We start from the raw sequence: 19,408 nt of genomic DNA, 5'->3' as shown, positions 1-19,408 counted from the left end.
CATTAACTCCCACTATAGAAACTGTCGGTAAACATCCATCTCCTGCAATCAGAGCACCCAGAATAGCCCGACTTTACCCTGGAGCATAGCGTCTCTGTCCTATAAAAAACACGTATCTCCAAAAAGTCAACTCTTCTCAAGCTAAGAAAAACAGCCCTGTTTTCACACATTTTTCAGATCATCCACCAAGTTTGACATTTCAGCATGCATGCTTCTTCCTGTTCTGCTTTATTTAGATGCAAAGAATTTTTCACTTTGTTCCCCTCCCCACTTCTACTATGCTTTCTTTCCTCTCACTTCCTTGGTACTCTTTCTTTTGCGCTTTTACACACACACACACACACACACACACACACACACACACACACACACACACACACACACACACACACACACTAACTTCTCCCCTCACACAAAAATGGCTTTATTCTGTTAGAGTACTCCACTGCTTTCCCCCCTCCTCTCTAAACAGAAAGGACAAGGCTCATTCAAGACCAAATGGTCCACGGCAGCCAAAAACAAGCATCACATTCAACATCGTGACACAAAAACCTGTGTTAGAGTTAATTTACACACAGTATTGCATCACCTACGAGTTGTTTTCCCTTCATAATCAGGAGTAAGCACTCTACACTTTGTTGTTATGCTCCTTTCTAAGTATCTAACATCTGATTCTCTCAACCACAAACTAGGGATTTAATCAGTCATATCATCGGTTTAATCATGCAGGATTTAAATTCCAAGTACAGCCAATCATCTGTCATTTTTTGTATGCATTTCTACAGGCAAGTTAAGGCAAGTGCAGTCGTGCAGCACCTTTCAGCAACAAAACAACTCATGATGCTGTTGGTAGGACATAAAAAAGCATTAAGACAAGAGATAAAAGATACACAAGGTGATAAAAAAAAGACATGAATAAGAGTGGGATAAAATAGGAGATGAAAATATGCTAAAACTGAATGAAATAGTGAATAGTGAAATAGTGAAGCTCTACTGTCACTTCGAGTGACACAATGAAAAAAGTTGTCTGTCAGACTGAATTTAATAAAAGGCAGTGAAAAACAGGAGAGTTTTAAGCCCTGATAGAAAACAGCTGAGAGATGCAGCAGACCTCTTGGGAGTTTGTTCCAGGTATGTGGTTTAGTTTTGACTCAGAAAGCAGACCACCTGAGAGGTCTGGACAGTTCGTAACGTAGCAGCAGATCCGAGATGTATTTTGGTCCTATTTTTAGCAATCATTCTTTCTGTATAAACCCACAGAAGTGTTTATGGTGTGTGATTGTGTGGCAGAGAAAGTCTGATTTCACAGCACTAGGGGGTGATGTGTTACCACAGAGGACACGTGCTGACATCGCCCCTTTCCAGTTCTGACAAATCCAGCAGGATTCTGGTTTGTCCTCCAGCTAAAACTCTACCACAGACAGAACAGCACAGAGGCAGGGGATGGGGTATGAGGGTGTGGTGCATCATAAATTACCTCTGATCATGACGCGACACTGGGTGCAGCTGAAAGTCTGTCAGGAAAACAAGAAAAAATATGGAGGTCTTATTGCACAAACAATTACTGATCTAAAAGCATTTTCTTCCCCCAGAACAAATCTAACTGTAAAATAATTATGTGGAGCCATTCAGTGCAGGACGAACACGTCACTAAATGTGTTCAGAAATTCAGAATGATGGTGTGTGTGTGTGTTTCCCTTAACTGGTTTTAGTTTAGAGCTGTTAAAAATAAATATGAAAGGGTTCAGATCCTCAGCTCTAGGTTTAGCATCTTTCAGCTCATTGTTTTGGTTTCACAGCCCAGATCTTTTCTGTATTGGTTCACTCTCACTGCTCTTCCTTCTTGTTGGTTCCTCCAAAATGTGAAAAAAGAAAGAAAGAAAGAAAGAAAGAAAGAAAGAAAGAAAGAAAGAAAGAAAGAAAGAAAGAAAGAAAGAAAGAAAGAAAGAAGTAGGAATTGATCTCTTTCACTGACTCCTGTGTCTCTGTTGATTTTGACAAGGGGGAGATGCTGCTCCTCCACTGTCCCCTGCAGGACACAGTTGACTGACCTAGCAGGGTAAAGAGGCCTCAGCTTCTTTAGAGAAACAGTTAAAATCATTAAGATCTTTTGGCTGAAGCAAAAGTGACATACAGTGTGCTGCCAACAAGCGGAATGTGAAGTCACTGGGTGATAAAGCCCGCTGGATTTCACCATTCAGTCAGAAAAATATGACACCTGGCTGCTGTGTGATCCGCAAAGTACAATGATTAATTGGAGCGCGGTCATTTCTATGGGGAAATGAGCAGAATTGACACTTGTTGATGGGGAGGAAAAACCTCCAGAGTCCAATCAAAATGATCAGAACGTGCTGATGCAGGCTGCCTGCTCCACACACAGCAGGGTTTGTGTCTTCAGAGTATTAACGCATTTGATGTGAGTTACCATCACACTGATAATCCCAGTGCAATTATCATGTTTGAGTCTGTCTTGTGTATATACTCACACATCACCATCTTCACTAGAAAGTTTTTGTTGTAATGTTTTTAATCCACCTTATCACAGCAGTTATTCCGATATCCTGATTAAGTTGGATGGCTTTTCTTTTTTAAACAAGCCTTCACACTTTTGATGCTTTTTCTGTCTTCCTGACAGGATGTTTAGTAAGTAGGGAGGAAGTTGTACTGTGTTTTTTCCTGCACATAAAACACCTATTGATGTTTTGTTCAACATTAAAATGATAAAACAATAAAGAAAAGAGAGAAGTGTAACAGAACTTCCCTCACGCAGGACTGAAAAACTTTCCATCACACGTGCTGTGCAGTTTTTCCTCATAACCTTTTCTGTCACCACTCGATGATGGAGAACAACACTGCAGCCCTGTGCTGCCATGACAGTCAAACCCATGACCACTTTGATTAGTGAGGTTAGGAACTCAAATAAGTGATTGCAAGGTTTCAAGCTTATTCCTGTTGGAGAGTCTGAAAGTCAAACTTGGATTCACTCTAATATAGTAAATATGGTTGCAATCCCAATTTCTGAGGTACCACAAATGAAAAGCCCTTAAAGTGACTGAAAAAAGAACATCTGAAAACATCTGCACTTCATGACAACTGGGCAGCTCCATCTCCCGAGGGAGGTCATGTGATATGATCCAAAGCTCCAGTACAGCTGGAAGAAGCCCACAGTTCCTCTGAGAGTCGAGGTACTTCAGTTGTTGACAGGTTGTGAAAGTCATGGCCCGGATTCAGTATTATCTGATTGTTTGGTTACTTCATAACTTTTCTTTTATTCATCTTTTCCCTTTACTTCTGCTGCTGTGGTGATAATATATCTTCCTGTTATCTCACAAATTAATTAATCATTAATTATTATCACTAATTAACACTGAAAACCCCCCTTGGTTGACGGACCGCTGCAGGTGAACCCCCTGCTAGCTGCACCTGGAAGCTGCCATGTTAACCAGTCACTAGCATGAAGGTGATGGGCAGGGCAAACAACATACTGACAGGAATGGAAAAACCAGTTTGTCAAGTTTGCCCTGGGAGTGACGAGGAGAGATGTCTCATACGTGTGACACGTGCACATCTCATAGATGTGCACGTGTCACATTTCAAGGAAATTCATCTTTCAGGTGATTAGATGTGTTGTGCTCAATGTGAGAAAATGATCCAAAGACCTTTAGAGGTGTTAATTAGGTGCGACTGATTCAGTCCCCTGGTGTTAAGAACTGTGAGAGAGAGCACACACACACACACACACACACACACACACACACACACACACACACACACACACACACACACACACACACACACACACACACAGGATATTTTTCATCAGTGTTTTTGAATAATTGTATGCAATTATAATAAGATAATGCCGAAAAAAAAGACATGCTATATTTTCACTTTGTTCTTGAGTGTAATTGTGATTAACCAATCAGCACTTGTTTCAGGGGCTTGCTTGTCATCTGTGCGCATCTGTTTACAACAGTTAGGGCCTTAAAGAACCACCTGCATACATTCTTGTGAGGGATATATTTCTTACATGTCGACTGTTGATATGTATGAAAAGCGTGAACTAAACTTATATGTCTTACTTCCCACTTGAGTGCATTCGAGTGGCTGAGGTAAAAGCACAATAAAAGCCTGAACTGCCTTTCTCTGGCTGCTGCGGTGTCATTATGAGGGTAAATGTTGTGAAAGTGTTCCACCTTCACAACATTTTTCCCCTAAAACGTAATAACAAGTTGTGATTTTTCCAAAGAAGTATGTGCCAGACTATTTCTCGACTAGAGGCAACCAGGGAGTCTCCAGGATGTTTCTGTGCCTGGCCAATAAACAGTCTGACATACCTGTAAAACAGCAAATTATTGTTTTTAGACTCCTGTCTTTACACACTGATTAAACAATGACGATATAAAAAGTGGATTAGTGAGCTTTAGAGCTTTTGTTACCTTAGGAGAGAGCCAGGCTGGATTTTTCCTACTCTATCCAGTCTTTGAGCTAAGCTAACCAGCTGCTGGCTGTAGCTTCACATTTAAAGTGCAACTCACCCACAAACCAAATAACCGTATTTCAAAGAATGTCAGACTACTCCTTTAATGTTGCAGCTACCAACCAGCTGGTTCAAAGGTAAGAGAGCAAGCAAAGTTATGAGCTTATTATGTGTTTTTTATTCTGCAAAGTAACACACGTGTGAGTACAGGCTCTAAATCTTGAGTTTGCCAGGTGGCTCCTAAACACTTCAGCCACAGCATGCATGCAGTTTCCTACTAAAATGCAAAGCTTCAAGCCAATCAGGCAATCTGAAATTAAGTGTCTCATCATGGTTTAAATGCAAGTAACACCACCCCAGCCCTGCTGCCGTACAGACAGCCTGGGTGAGTGCTGTGTGTGTGCGAGGTTGCTGTTCAGATTTGACCTTATGGATTCCAGGTGGGAGTAATCAAACTTTTGACTGTCTGTGGAAGGTACAGGTCCATCAGGAGGCTTCCGCTTGTCATTTGAGTAGTCATCGATTCAGGGAACGTGGGAGTTATTTGGCTCTCTGCTCTCACACTCCAGTCAATGACCGTGTAGACAGAACAGCAATATCCGCTCAGGGCGTGCGCCATTTCCACGTCCAGTCCACTCACACAGGCACATACTGTCATATTTCTCCTGGGAGACACACACACACACACACACACACACACTCACACACACGCACACACACACACACACACACACACACACACACACACACACACACACACACACACACACACACACACACACACACACACACCCTATAGTTCAAGTTTCTTTATTGTTCACAGCAATAATAAGCAATTTTAAAGACCGTTTCATTAAATAATCACAGGTGAAAATATAGCATGTCTTATTAGAATTACATACAATTATTAAAAAAGACTGATGAGAAATATCGTGTGTGTGTGTGTGCGTGCGTGCGTGCGTGCGTGCGTGCGTGCGTGCGCGTGCGTGCGTGTGTGTGTGTGTGTGTGTGTGTGTGTGTGTAGGGGTAGGATAGGGGTTTGGGTGGCGGGTGGAGCTCTAATTGGATTACAAATGAGCTTAAGGACTATAATAATTGAGGTAGAGAGGCTGCTGAGCGGAAAGCCATAATTTGAGTTGACACAGAGCTCCTTTAATACCAAGTAAACTGTTGAACAGATCCCTGGTTTACGCTGCTGGATCAGATCAAGATTAAACTGTTCACAGGTAAGATTTTCAGGTTATTTTCATTTATTTGCAATAGATTATTTCTATAAAGGAGCATAACGACATTATGGTAGGTTACTCCGTTAACTCAGAGGTGAAGTAAACACACTGCAGCAGCCTGCTTTCTATAACCTCATATAATACAGGAGTGAACTGAGTGATTGTCAGCGTTGCTTTCTAATCTCCATTACAAAACTCCACTGTGCTGTGTTACAGTGTTGAATTCTGTTACTGCCTGCATTAATGTTCCCCAATAGCAGATTTCTTTATAACACACTGTTTGAGACCAGTCTCTGCGGTTATGTCAGCATGGGAATGTAGTGATTCATGTTGGGAGATGTTATTGCTTAATGACTGGTTATTTTACAGCTCCACTATTTCCTGGCTGTAATTTTCTAATAATTTCTTGGAAGTATTCTGTAGGCTTAAGAACTGAGTAATTGGGTCCTAAAATCCTAAAACTCTTTAAGTTTTAGTAAAGGAATCATTCATTTCTAGTGGGATTTCCTTGAAAGAACTGCATGGTGTAAACCTAAGTAATTTTATATTCATCATTCACTTATATTTATAAACTTATCTGAACTGCATGTGTGCAGACAAATTTCAAATTTTTGCATGTTCTACTGACCTGCTTAAGTTTTACTCATTTAACTGTAATTCATCGATTGGAAGCCGACCAATTCAACACTTTTTATATTTAAATCACTGCCTAATAAGTGCCAAATCACTAAGGTCTTTCCTAGAAACTTATTACGAAATTATTAGGAAATCTGTAGAACTTAAGAGTCATAATAAGGCTACAAAACACATACTTAATTAAAGCAGGACTAAGGCACCATAATGAATTGGATGACTCATGAGCTCCTTTTGCTCATTTTATTAAGAAATGACCAAGTCACCATGAGTTGAAATTTATCCTCAGTTCATATGCCACCAAACCATCTGAAATCCAGCTCCACAGAATCATTCATCTGTTTGTGTTCAGTAACTATTCTGGGGGAAATTTGTTTTCATCGAGCTGCTGTGTCGCTGCATGTGTTAGTCATGCATAACTTAAACTTGTTTACATCCTTATCATGAAATGTTAAAGACAGATCGAATTAAAGAGCATTAACAGACAAACATGTTGAAGAAGAGGCTGATTGTTGCAGGCTGTCATGCTTTTTGAATGGATGGTATTAATCACATCAAAACTCATTACACTTAATATACTGCTTCTGTTATGCAAGGGGAGTGAATGGACGCTTTATAACACTTAAAGTGGATTTCGTCTTTATTTATCATGTCGATCAAAATAGTTCATGTATGACTCATCGTGCTGGAGGAACATGGTAATTTGCAAGTGTTATTTGCTTTAAACCTGATGCACTGATTCACATTTCAGAGCGATGGAGGGAACTTCAAACTGCAGCACTCTAACTTCACTGGTCGTTTTATTCATCCTCGTCTTATTTCCTGCAAGGTCTTGGTGTAAGGAAGACACCTACAGACTACTGAAAGAGGTGAGGCCAGCTACACTGATATGATGTTTATGGCCTGATCCTCCAGGTCACCGTAGCAGGCTGACAAATGACGTTTTAATGTTTTGTCTTTCAGGCTAAGCCGGAGTGCTGCATGAGTGGAGAAGCAGAGTTGAAGAGATTTGGTGACATCGACTATGACAGCTTTGTGAGCCTAATGGGAAAGAGAAGTGAAGCTCAGCCAAACAGTGAGTCACTATGTGCAGCAAACACCTCACCCTGCTCTCTCTCACTGACACTGAGACTCATCTGACCCCAAACTCTTTGAGCAGGTCATAGAAACACACCAATGTCATGAAGAAGTGAGAAAGCATGTTTTTCTGTAATGACCTCACCTGGAGCTTCGATACATTTTCTGTCCAGGACACATGGATCACATCCTCGCTGCTCTGTTGGGACGGAGGACAAGTGAGTGATTCTAGCAGCACTGCAATCAGCGAGTCGTACGATCTCTATGGATGCATTTTACATCATTTCAGTGTATTGTGTGGCTACTTGGAGAACAAATATACAGATATTATGCTTGATGCTTACTAATGTGCAGACTTGTGATTCCCAACGCTACAACCCGACCAATACTTGACCAACTTGAGGCTGATACAAACAATGTGTTTCTGGTAGCTGCATCTGCACACTGACATTGTGCCAAGCAATTATCTTTTTTCTCCTGTCTGGACATGAAGCCAATTTGTTGTTTGTGATTCACAGTTCTGCAAATTTGTCCATTACGGAAGCGTATTGCATTCACTTGAATAAAGAAAAAAAAAATTTTTTTTAAAAATCCGGTTTTTCTGAGTAATTTATTTTTTGGTCTGTTTTTCGAGGTAATTATTTCTGTTTTTCTGAGTAATTTTTTTTTCTATTTTCCAGAATAATTTATTTTTATGCTTTGTTTTTTGGGGTAATTTTTTTTTCTGATTTTCTGAGTAATCTTTTTCTGTATTTTTTTCACAGAATAATTTTCTTTTCTGTTTTTCAGGCAATTTTTTTTTTGCTGAGTTTAGAGGGCATTCAAAACATTGGACACATTCACTCCTTTATTGAGAGCTCAATGTAATGGAAGCAAACATGACCTGCTTATTTAGTTTAATCAAGTTTTACTTTGATCTGGGTTTAAGACACTGGCAGATTGTCCTGTCTTTAAGTCATATAGATGGTATTACTATTAGTTTGTCGACCTTGCGCAGGCACCTGAGGACTTTGCGGTTGTTCAGAAGGAAAGCCAGTTCAGATCTCCTGGACATAGCAATGTTTCTCCAGGATCAGCTGGATATATAAGGCATGCTCCATGGATACAAGATGATGCATTTAAAATGCATTCAGGCTGGCTACGTGGTGACTCAAGAGACGATCAGGAGACTGCTGAAAATATTGGATCCACACGGCGTGCAGCTGAGGCGCCAGAATCGCCTTCGGTGGCGTATTTACAAGAATCCAGGCCCAAACTTTCTGTGGCATGTAGACTCCTATGATAAACTCAAACCGTACGGGACCTGCATCAATGGTGCAATAGATGGGTTTTCACGACTGGTGATATGGCTACATACCTACTCTACAAACAGTGATCCCAGGATAATCGCGCAATACTTTATTGATGAGGTGTCATCAAGGAATGGAACTGCTTCCCGAATTCGTTCGGATCTCGGAACCGAGAACTGTTACATTGAACAAATGCAGATGTTCTTGAGGCACGATCATCTGGACAACTTTTCGCTCAGATGTTACCTGTATAGATCGAGCAATCACAACCAAAGAATAGAGTATTGGTGGGGATTTTTGAGGAGGCAACACGCACAGTTCTGGATGAACCTATTCCAAGATTTAAAAGACTCAGACTCCTTTTCTGGTGACTTCTTGGACAAAAGTCTCATTCAGTTCACGTCTTGAAATAATAGAGGTAAGCGCTGCAGTAGTGACATATTATGTCAGAATAATACTGTGACACCTGCCTGCTTAGTGGTTGAAGTATTCAGATGTTTTACTTCACCGAAAGCAGTACCCTGTGTAGTGGGTTAGAGTGGTACTAATGTCATAGGCGCACTGATATTAGTGGAAAAAGAGCTTACTCCATGTAGACTCTATAGGCCTATTCAAAACCTTACTAAAGTAAAAGGACAGTATTATCAGAAGTACTGTATATATCCAAAGTACTTATAGTATGAAAAGCATTCAATAAAATGTTCACTGTCAGTGTTTTGAAGTGTTTTAATTGCATAATACAGTTTATTATTGCAGATGTTTAAGATGGAGCTGATTTGAACTACATTACTAGGTAGTTTCATGATCATGTTCTGATTTTCTCATTTTAGTAATGTAATGTAATGAGCAGTTTCACAAACACTGAGTATTAACATCTGACATGAGGTAGAGATTCAAATTCTATTATGATTTAACAGTGAAATATAACAAAGGTATTTTTAATGTCCAAACATTGTCATCCTAGACTGATGACAAAAGTGTCTTAAATCAAAGTGAATTGTTAACTGTTTCTTGGTATGACAGAAAGAATATATCCAAAATAAAAAAATCAATCTGTGCTTATCACACAGCCCCTGAGCTAGTCACATATTCTCCTTACATGCTCTGATAACAAAAAGTGTCTTAAAGCAAAGTAAGTTATTTTTTCTTGATATAATAAAAACAAAATCTTGAAATGTAAAAAATCATTTTGCACTAATCACACAGCACCAGAGCTAATCACATTTTCTCCTTAAATGCTCTATCAACATTCACACTAGTCTAAACCTACAGCGCTGGCACCCATGGGGAAGAGAAAAATGTGTATGTGTTCATAAATCACTTAGCAACTCTTATGCAATGTCCATTGCATAGGAGTTGCTGGACAGTATAGCCTCCATTTCTGCTCGAAGCTCAGGGTAGCTGCTGTAAGTTGATGTCAGCTCCACAGTTGGGCCACAAGTGTGGGCAATTGGACGCCGCACTAGCCCTTCCAAAGAGGTGAATGTGACTTGAATTTCTTTCACACAAATGACATCAGACCCAGTCAGAAATCTCATCAGCTTTCCGGAGACCTATTTCATCCAACCCCCTTATGTGCTGATGTAAAAATCGCAAACTCTGGTTCTCTGCTGAATTAGCTGGAGAAGATGTTATCATCTTAATCACCTTCCGTGTTGTTGGTTTAATGTCCTCATACAGCTTCTTCATATCCTCTACACTCCTGAGTATTGGTCCTGCAACCTCTGAAATATTATCCAGTGCATATTTTGGGTGCTGGATCATTTGCTTGTGGGCGACCTGGACAAGCACAGCTCTCAAGTTATCTTTTGTTGGTACTGTTCTTACTCCCATGTGATCCATAAGATCAAGAAGCTCCTCCAACAGCCTCTTGCAAAGCAGTGGACAAGAGATCACGCTCAGACTGACTGAGATACAACATCAGGGAGTCAAACAGTAAATCAGGTGAAACAGAGTGTTCACCAAATATAACTGTTGCTGTAAAGGCTTGTGCCAGCCGAGATGGAAAATACCCATGGTCCTTCAGTCCCTTGGCCAATATCCTGCCAGACAATAGACTTCCATTCTTCCTCTTGCCATTTTGGGGATAGCGATGGCACCCTCACATCTGCACCTTCTGCTGCACAGTCAAGGAATTCTGTCCAGAAGGCAGCATATACATCCCTGGACACGCCGTCAGCATCTGCCCCCATTTCATCAATGAAGCTGTATTTCACAGAGTAGTTCATCATTGCTTCATCCTTGAACTGAGCAATCAGTTCATCTAAGAGAGTCACTCTGTGAAGTTTCACGGTTACATGCAAAAGTTCACCAGCAGGACTTGGTGGTCTAGCAGAAGCTGTCTCAGCATCAACAGGAGTTGAGGTCCAGGTACTGTAGGTGTGCTTATTTGTTCCTCTTCTATTGCAGGGGTTGGCTCATGTATGAGTGTATCATCAAGATCACCTAAAAATGGCCCACCTGTCAAAGGACCAAAAATGACCTCTGATGTATTACACAGAGATGTAAGATCAATAATCTTAACAGCTGCAGTAGAGACAACAGCTGATACTGTGGCAGTGTTTTGCTCATCACCTTGGACTGTGTGTTTTTGATTTTCACTGTTATGTCTTTCCACTGTCCTCATCAACTTGTGCTTCCTGGAAGTTAACTATATCGTGGCTGAACTCTTCCCACTTTCCCATCGTTGACTTTTCATTAGAGAAAAACAGTTTTTTGTCTCGTTTTTGTTTACCACGAAAAACAGAAAAATAATTATCCCGAAAAACAGGAAAGATTACTCCAAAAGACAGGGGAAAAAATTTGGCCAGAAAAACAGGAAAAAGATTAGTCAGAAACAGGGAAAAAATACTCAGAAATAATTACCTTGAAAAACAGACCAAAGAATACTCAGAAAAAACGGATTTTTTTCTATTCAAATGAATGCAATACGATTCCGTAGTCCATCTTTGAGTTGTAGCAGTGGTCAACAGTGACTGGCTGCAGCAGGTGTTGCCAATTATTTTAAATGCAAAATAGCTTAAGCCAGCTCAAAACGTTGCAAGATGACCACATGCAATAATTTGCATTTTCGCAATGTTGTTACTTAACTATTTGCATATATGTAAGATAAGAAAAAAGAAGTCAAGAAAAAGTAAACGACTTGAACCGGCCTGACTGCTGACTCACTTTCAGAGTGCAGGTAAGTAAAAACTTGTTTTTTTCTGAAACAGGAATGGCTTGTCTGTGTGCCGAGGAGCATTCACAGACAAAGAGAGGCCGACTCGTCAGTCGTGCGGGGCAGGGGTGAGAAACTTTCACCTTTATCTTCACTGAGATTAAAAATAACAATAATCTTTGGGCTCAAGTTTTTCCTAACCTTGTTCTCTCTGCTCAGGTTTCAACGCTTTCTGTAGTGGAGACGTCCCGCCTCGACAACCTCAGCACAGGCTGGAAAACCCTCAGTCTCTCACAGGGACAATGAATGCCCACAGCTGCTGGATCAACAGAGGACAATGTCTCAAAGTTATTTAACCACAGAGAGGTGGAAAAGCCATATTAACCACGCATGAATGCTGCTCTGCTGTCACTGGGAAATGTCCTGCCATGTAACATCATCTCAACAGATGTAAAAAAGAAACAAAAACAAATGTACAATAAAATATGCATTTATTTATAGTGATTAAAGTACCATTCACTGAAAACGATCCTGCACACTGATCACGTGTGCTCACACACTCACACAAACTCATTTACACACTGAAGTGTACTGACTCGATTTAGACGTCAATACCAACATAAATACATTTCAAATATAAATACAGTTCTGTACACCTTTCCCCATTGACAAAGTTTGAATGTTGGGAGTAGATTGTCGAGGACTTGATGTGTTGTATCACTGGCATCACAAACCAGAGGTGGCGGTTATCAACAAAGTGTTTGAGCCCTCATGATCCACTGATCAGTCAGAATCTGCACAGCAGTCCTTTGCTACTGAAATGTTCAAATACTGCTCATTCACTGGAAATCAAACAAGTTCATTGATTACCAAAGAAACCATTATGTAAAACATGCTGATTTGGTTTAAAGTGGACTTTTCCATTTTTAAAAGAAAAAAAAAAAAATCAAACTGAACATGCGCTGTGCTCATGTACAGGAGGAACGGGGTGTAAACGCTTACAAAAGGCATTTTGATAGGCAATAATTACCTCATACATTTTTAACCTTGAAGGAGAATAAAATGTTGAAGTGGTTAAAAAGAAAAAACAGCACTTATAACACTCAGAAAGTGCATGCAATTGTCACACAAACATATTCTGTTTGAATCATGTATGAATCCTGTCTGACTCCCAAAGCCATTTTCTGTATTTGGTCATTACTGCGTCTGCCACCAAATTAATCCTGTTTGGTACCAAAGTAATAAAGGAACTGTTCTGAGTACTTTAAATAAACACAATTTACTAACTATAACAGAAAAAGTCTGGCCCATTCAGAATTTAAAATTACATAAAATCGCAAAAACTAAAATTGTATAAAAGAAAAATTCTTGCTTATTCACTAAAAATTCAAAAAAAGAAAAGAAGAAGCTGTCATGGACAAGTCATCCACTGGCTTCCCCAAAGGCCATAATCATTCTGTTGGAGGGATTCAAAAAAATTCTACTGATCGCTCTTATCTTGATAATGTCACAGTGCAAAGTCATGTGTGCAGCTGATGGCTCATACAATCTCAATTTACAAGGCACAAGCTAATGGGTCCACTGGGGAATAGTGAGGGGGACTGTGTGTGTCCAGTGCCTGTTTCAGGAAGCACAGGTAGATAAGTGTGTGCCAGGGATAGGTTGGAGTATAACTACCTCCTCACCCAGCTCAAGGTGTGCCTCGTCACCAAAGACAGATCCGGATCACATGAACAGAGAGAGAGCAGGTAAACATCCTGAATGTTTGCTTTGAACTGAACGCACAGCAATTCTAAAAATGAATGAGAAGCATCAAGATTCACTACAGCCAAGACCACAAGTACATAAACAATGGGTGGTCTGTCTTCAATGTGCTGTCATCCCTGGTGGAAATCTTTGGCTGGATTGTACAAATTCAGTCATTTGGACTCCTAATTTAAAGCATCATGGTGACATCAATGTATCTGTATTAGCCGCAGAGAAATAAGAACGCATCTGAACAATGCTTTCTACCAAATTAACTTCATATGGGTATTCTGCTTTGTTTGATGATGTGTTAGCCTTTTTCCATTCCACCAACACTTAAGGCTGCAGGATCACGGCTGAAATTATCATCACTCATTTTGCTGAATGTTTACACCAGAATCTTTCAAACATCTACGGGACTAAAATACTTTTGGTGCACTTTCTTATTGACTGTTGACACTTGCACAATGTAATTTACATGATTGAAACCATTCATCCATCCACAAGAAATCAATCTGCATCTATTTTGATAATCACTTTATCATTCAAGTCTCTTTTTACTGAAAAATGCCCTTTTTTACTGAAAAAATGCCAAACATTACGTTGGTCCAGTGTCTCTCTTGTGAGGATTTGCTGCTTTTCTTTGTTTTATATGCGACAGTAAACTGAGCATTTTGGGGTTTTTGATTCTTGGTCAGAAAAACGAGCTATTTGATGACTTCACCTTAAGCTTTAGGAAATTGTTTCACTTTTTTGGCATTTCATAGACCAAACCATTGGTCGATGAATCAAAAAAATAATCTGTGGATTAATCAGTAATGAAAGTAATCTTTAGTTGCAGTCCAAGTGGTTTAAGTGAAATCACCTTAGAGCTGCTGCAGTACATGACTTAACAAAAATGACTTAGTCCTACACAGAACATGGACGTAAGTGCACGAATGCAGCCAGAATCAAGTTTGGGAGGTAGCAAACTGACGCAGAAACTTGTTAATCACAGTATGGTTAAAACAAATCCTTCTGTCACCGACTGACGGGGAGTCTTTGAATGCACAAGATGAAGCACTGACTCTAAAATAATTCACAATGACCTTGTGGGCCCTTCAGATCTGAATCCAGCTGCAGTGCATAATGGGGGAAAAAAAAAAAAGCTCAAGACACATATTGGGTCTCAGTGGTCTCCAAGGCACATAGTTATCTACGTGTGAAATGAAGTCAGATGGGTCCAGCAAGTCAAGAACTACTTCGCTGTAGAGGGGTAGATCAAGGTTTGGTGGCCAAAATTAAATTTAACTGGCCCTGGAAAATGCTTGGTTCCATCACTAGGTTAATGTGGAATAAAAGTTAGTTTTCAAATGAATGAAATGTCACCGTTTCCAAAATGAAAAGAAGACACACGGTTGTAAAAACCACCCATTAAACCTGAAAAACCAAAGTCATAAATCACCTCTCAGCCTGACGACCAGTCTTGCAGTCACAGCTGGAGAATCCTCAGGCTACACACTTGCATGTGGGGACCCTTCAAATCAAAATGGACCGTTTTTCAACTTTTGTAGACATATGAGCCAAGATTATCAGAATGAATAAGCAAACACTCAAATCACATGTTCCTCCTACCTAATGATCAGTTCCTGTCACACACCCTCACAGGCCAACAGTTATTTTCCCACTGGAGCAGCAGGAGGGTCTTTACCAGCTGCAGGAGGGGGATCTGCATCCTGTCTCTTGTCAGTCCTGGACAGATCATCCCCCTCTCCCCGTCCTTTGTCCTGAGAAACCAGCTCTTTTTTTCCTTCTGCAGCATCCCAGGAACCGGACTGCTCAATACTGTAGCCTACCGGAACGGGGGGCTGGTAACGGTATCTGTAGCCAAAGGCATGCAGGTGATAGGTGTAGTACTCCAATAAATACATATGTGAAGCATCTACATAGTGGAAAGACACCGACAGGTCCGAGCAGCAGTTTGGACCCTGAGGAAAAACAAAGTGTCAGATTTTCCATGTGCACAAACTTCATTAAGAAAGGCTGGTAAAAAATGAACACATTTCACAGGGTAATACATTCAGGAAATACTTCAGTAAACGTAGCAGTGTATTACTCTGCTGAGGTTGCTTCATACCAGACATACAAGAGCAAACAGAAGTTCCACAATATATGCATCACTTGCCTCTGAGATGGGGTAGTAGCAGTAACTCCAATACCAGAAGCTCTTGGGGAACTTGGCAGTGAGGTGCTGCTCGGGCACAAATGGGTGAAACGTCTCCCTGTGCGCACTGTCTCTGGAGTCCCCCGCCAGCACCCCAACCTTCTCCATGCACTGCCCCATTGCAAGGTCTTCTACAGAGGTAGTGTGAGTGCACAGTTTGTTTTTAAATCCTTCTACAAACCGCCGCAGAGCCTCTTTGCTCAATACATAGCCAGCACCGCCACTCATGTAGCCCTGCTTGGTGTAGGGCTTGAATCTTCGGCCAAAGTAAATTGGCTCATCTGGCGTGTGGTTGGCAAGGACCCATCGCAGGTTGTCTACGATTACGTAGGTGTCGTCGTCTGCCTTGAGGAACCAGTCGGCCTCGTGGGCGTGATGCTCGTAGGCGTAATGAAAGGCCCGGATCGTTTTCCAGTACAGTTGGTCCCGACCCTCCTTTGTACCTAACCCCACGGTGGGGAAGTCGGGGTCCTCCACAGAGCTCATGAAGACCACAACATTGCAGTGGCGACTCCACGTGGACTTCACATGCCGAGCCTTCTTCTCCAGGTTTTTGGGTCCAGTCATCACCCAGCAAAGAATCCGCACCTTTTTGTAGAGTTCATCAGCCATGCGTCCATCCTCACCTGGTGGGGAGGTGTAAACAATAAATGTCACATTTTCACGCTGATCCATTTTAAAGTGAAGAAAGAGAACACAAACAGGAGTGTTTCCAGTGCTAATGAAGGGGAAAACACAACTTTTCAACAAGGAATAAAGCATGACCTCATAGTGATAAAAAAAAAAAATCTAGTTCCAGGTACTCAAGAGGATGGTTACAAATAAAATGCCTAAATAAAATATGGGCACATACTTATAAAACAGACCAACAGGAATCGGCATACTTGGAGGAAAATTTCTTTTTTTAATCTTATACTATTGGCAAGTATTCATTGTACTCTGTTCAACATCCCCTCTACATAGAAAAGTCCTGGATATGTAGTGAGAATGTTAAACTTAATCAATATGTAACAAAATTAAGACAATAGTCAGAGGCTCAGCTACAGATCCAAACCAAATTCAGTAAGACCATCATCAGAAATAGAGTTTTGGCAAATTTCAAGTCACTAACAACCCCCTGCGCTCCAGCACACTTTCAGTACCAACCCGAGTACACACACACACAGCCTTAACAAACACTAAAGTAAACAAATTATATAGAGAGGTTAGAAGATAATCATGTGCGCTGTCATAACCTTGTTACTGTAAAGCACTTAAGTAATCTCAGCTTATTTTGGAACCACAATTTACTTATTTTAAAAACTGCCTCCTTACTTCTACAGGCTACTTTCACCTGTAATGGTGATAAAAGAAGCTGCTCTCTGACATTTTTCCCCTTTTGGGTATATGTGTATGTGTGTGTGTACGTGTACACAAGGATATGTCACTGTGTAATGACCTCTCCTTTCATTCATCACTCTGCAGTCTTTTGTCATGCACATAGCACCTGAAAATAGTTGATTAGAAACCTGGTTACCCAGACACATGATGGAGAAAGCAGGAGAGAAGTACTGGTGACATCAGGTTTGCATAGTCCCCCTCCCCTGATAACACAACCAGGGGTCTCCTTTAGAAGAAAAGACTGCTATAGTGTGTATCTGTGGAGGTACTTCTGATCTGTAAAATATCTGGCAGCCTGCCAGCATCACTCAGGCAGGACCAAAAACTATTTCAACTTAAATGAAGTCACTCCCTGTGAAGACATACTTGATAAAAGGCCAAAGTAAATACGTTGATGTTAAATACGTGACGTTGTTTGTGAGGGTGCTTCCGTTTTAATACTTGAAATAGAAAGTAAGAAAATCTACAATTTATTAAATTCTGTCAGTCAAATGTCATACTTCGCAACTTTAATTTAAGTAGAATTAAAAAGCACCGATTGGTGTGAAATCTGAGCTATCTGTACTGGTATCAGACCACAGATCATAATACCAAATGCAGTGTCTGAGCTGGACAGATGCACTGACCCACTATGAAGACAAGTCACAAGTGCAAAGAACCTGAACTTGATCCAGTGATTCAATAAAGTTTAGTGAAAAAACGTTTAACCCTCAAAATGAAACAAAACCGAGTTAAAGACACGGTGTTGAATAATGCCTCTCTAAAGTAGTCTACATCTGTTGGACACATAGCTTCCGTATGGCTCACCTGTGTGATGAGGGTGCTTCAGGTTGAAAAGAGCAGACCTCTCCTTCTTCCATATCTTCTCTTCTTCCTCAAGCTGTTGCTGGTAGTCACGAAGTTTGTCAAGGCTGGTGGCCTGCTGCGCTGACACACGTCTCTCAAACCACACCTGCCGCAGAAACACGTACAGGGTGAAGGTTCCCACCACGAAACCCGCGTAGAAGGAGAATCTCGACCCGAGGGCCTTCATGCTGGACCAGGTGTCTCACTGTCGGTTCAACTTGGCAGGTGCTAAATAAGAGACGGAGAGAGACGGCATGGACGCGAGTTTCACTACAATGGCCCCGGCAGCGACCTGAAAACTTCAGGTTCCTTCGCCGTGTTGGCCGTGTTAGGTGTCACTCCCCGTTTAAGGTGTGGTTTACTCACCAGCGGTATCGCAGACACCATAGCAGCTGGACTACCCCGCAGCTACTTCATCATCACTGGAGACGCTAACTTTCTAAAGCGACAGCTGCGCCACTTTCGCCCACGACTAAACGTTAGTGGGCTGTTTTTCTCTCTGTACGACAACTTAGCTCAGCTAGCCACAGTAAAATGTTGCTGTTATCGTGGCAAAACAGTGAGCGCGCAAACCACAACGCTAACGTTGGCTAACTAATCCCTGGGATAGAAAACAACTAATTATAAAGCCCGTCTTTCATCATTGTTTCTCGGCCTGGGTGACGGGATGACTGGCGCTAGCCACCTGGCTAGTCCGTTATTTGATCGACAGTGCTAACGTTAACTTCGGTGCTAAGTTAGCGATCCTTCCTGTCGGGTCGACAAAGCTAACGAAGACGTTAGTTGTCTACAGTTGACCGACCGAGCTCACTGAGATTACTAATGAACGGGATAAGGCCAGCGTTCTAATGAAAACAACCAAGACGCTGAAACAGCAATATAAAATGTTCCCCTACGCTACATAAACTATTACACATCTAACTTATCTGGCTGCTGCCTTCCGTCCAGAAAAACAGTTATTTCCGGTCAAGTATTTCAAAAGAAAAGCGCAATGTTTGCTGATCCTCCTACGAAGGAATACACAAGCGCTGCTGCAGAATCTGTGACCCGATTAGCAAACGTTATCATACTTTTACCACATAAACCTTTCTTTGATTATTCAGTTTTGAAGTAGGAATCACAAATTTTGGTGACTGTGGTCCAAAATGTGACCTATACCACTCGTTTTGATTGCGTATCGTGTTTGTTTGTGGTCACTACATCTCATTTGTCAATATTTGAATACTTTCGTCTTTTTCAAACAGCTGATGCTCGTGTTTCACAGACCTGACGGTCACAGATTTTAGTAAAAACACTTAAAATACAATGCGTGTAAAGTACGATTACAAAAAACAGAAAACATTTGCAGCGCCAATATCGGATCAGATTCGG

The 19,408-nt window shown here is 41.1% G+C and overlaps 1 protein-coding gene across 2 annotated transcripts; it reads right to left on the bottom strand.

Moving 5' to 3' along the window:
• Positions 1-12,337: 12,337 nt before the first annotated feature.
• c1galt1lb (core 1 synthase, glycoprotein-N-acetylgalactosamine 3-beta-galactosyltransferase 1, like b) lies at positions 12,338-18,983 on the bottom strand. Of its 2 annotated transcripts, XM_070959758.1 has the most exons (4): positions 18,404-18,983; positions 17,999-18,265; positions 15,773-16,437; positions 12,338-15,575 (listed from the first exon to the last, which is right to left on the bottom strand). In XM_070959758.1, exons 2-4 carry the CDS (start codon positions 18,222-18,224, stop codon positions 15,264-15,266), a joined length of 1,203 nt encoding a protein of 400 aa, XP_070815859.1. In that variant the 5' UTR covers positions 18,225-18,265; positions 18,404-18,983; the 3' UTR covers positions 12,338-15,263. The 2 variants fall into 2 exon arrangements, with proteins under 2 accessions (XP_070815859.1, XP_070815860.1); XM_070959759.1 differs by lacking the exon at positions 18,404-18,983 and having other exon boundaries at positions 12,344-15,575; positions 17,999-18,393.
• Between the last annotated feature and the right edge of the window lie 425 nt (positions 18,984-19,408).

The sequence above is a fragment of the Chaetodon trifascialis genome, chromosome 3 (assembly GCF_039877785.1).
Source record: "Chaetodon trifascialis isolate fChaTrf1 chromosome 3, fChaTrf1.hap1, whole genome shotgun sequence".
NCBI lineage: Eukaryota > Metazoa > Chordata > Actinopteri > Chaetodontiformes > Chaetodontidae > Chaetodon > Chaetodon trifascialis.
Note: the sequence above shows the minus strand (reverse complement) of the source record. Positions and strands in the feature narration are given on the sequence as shown.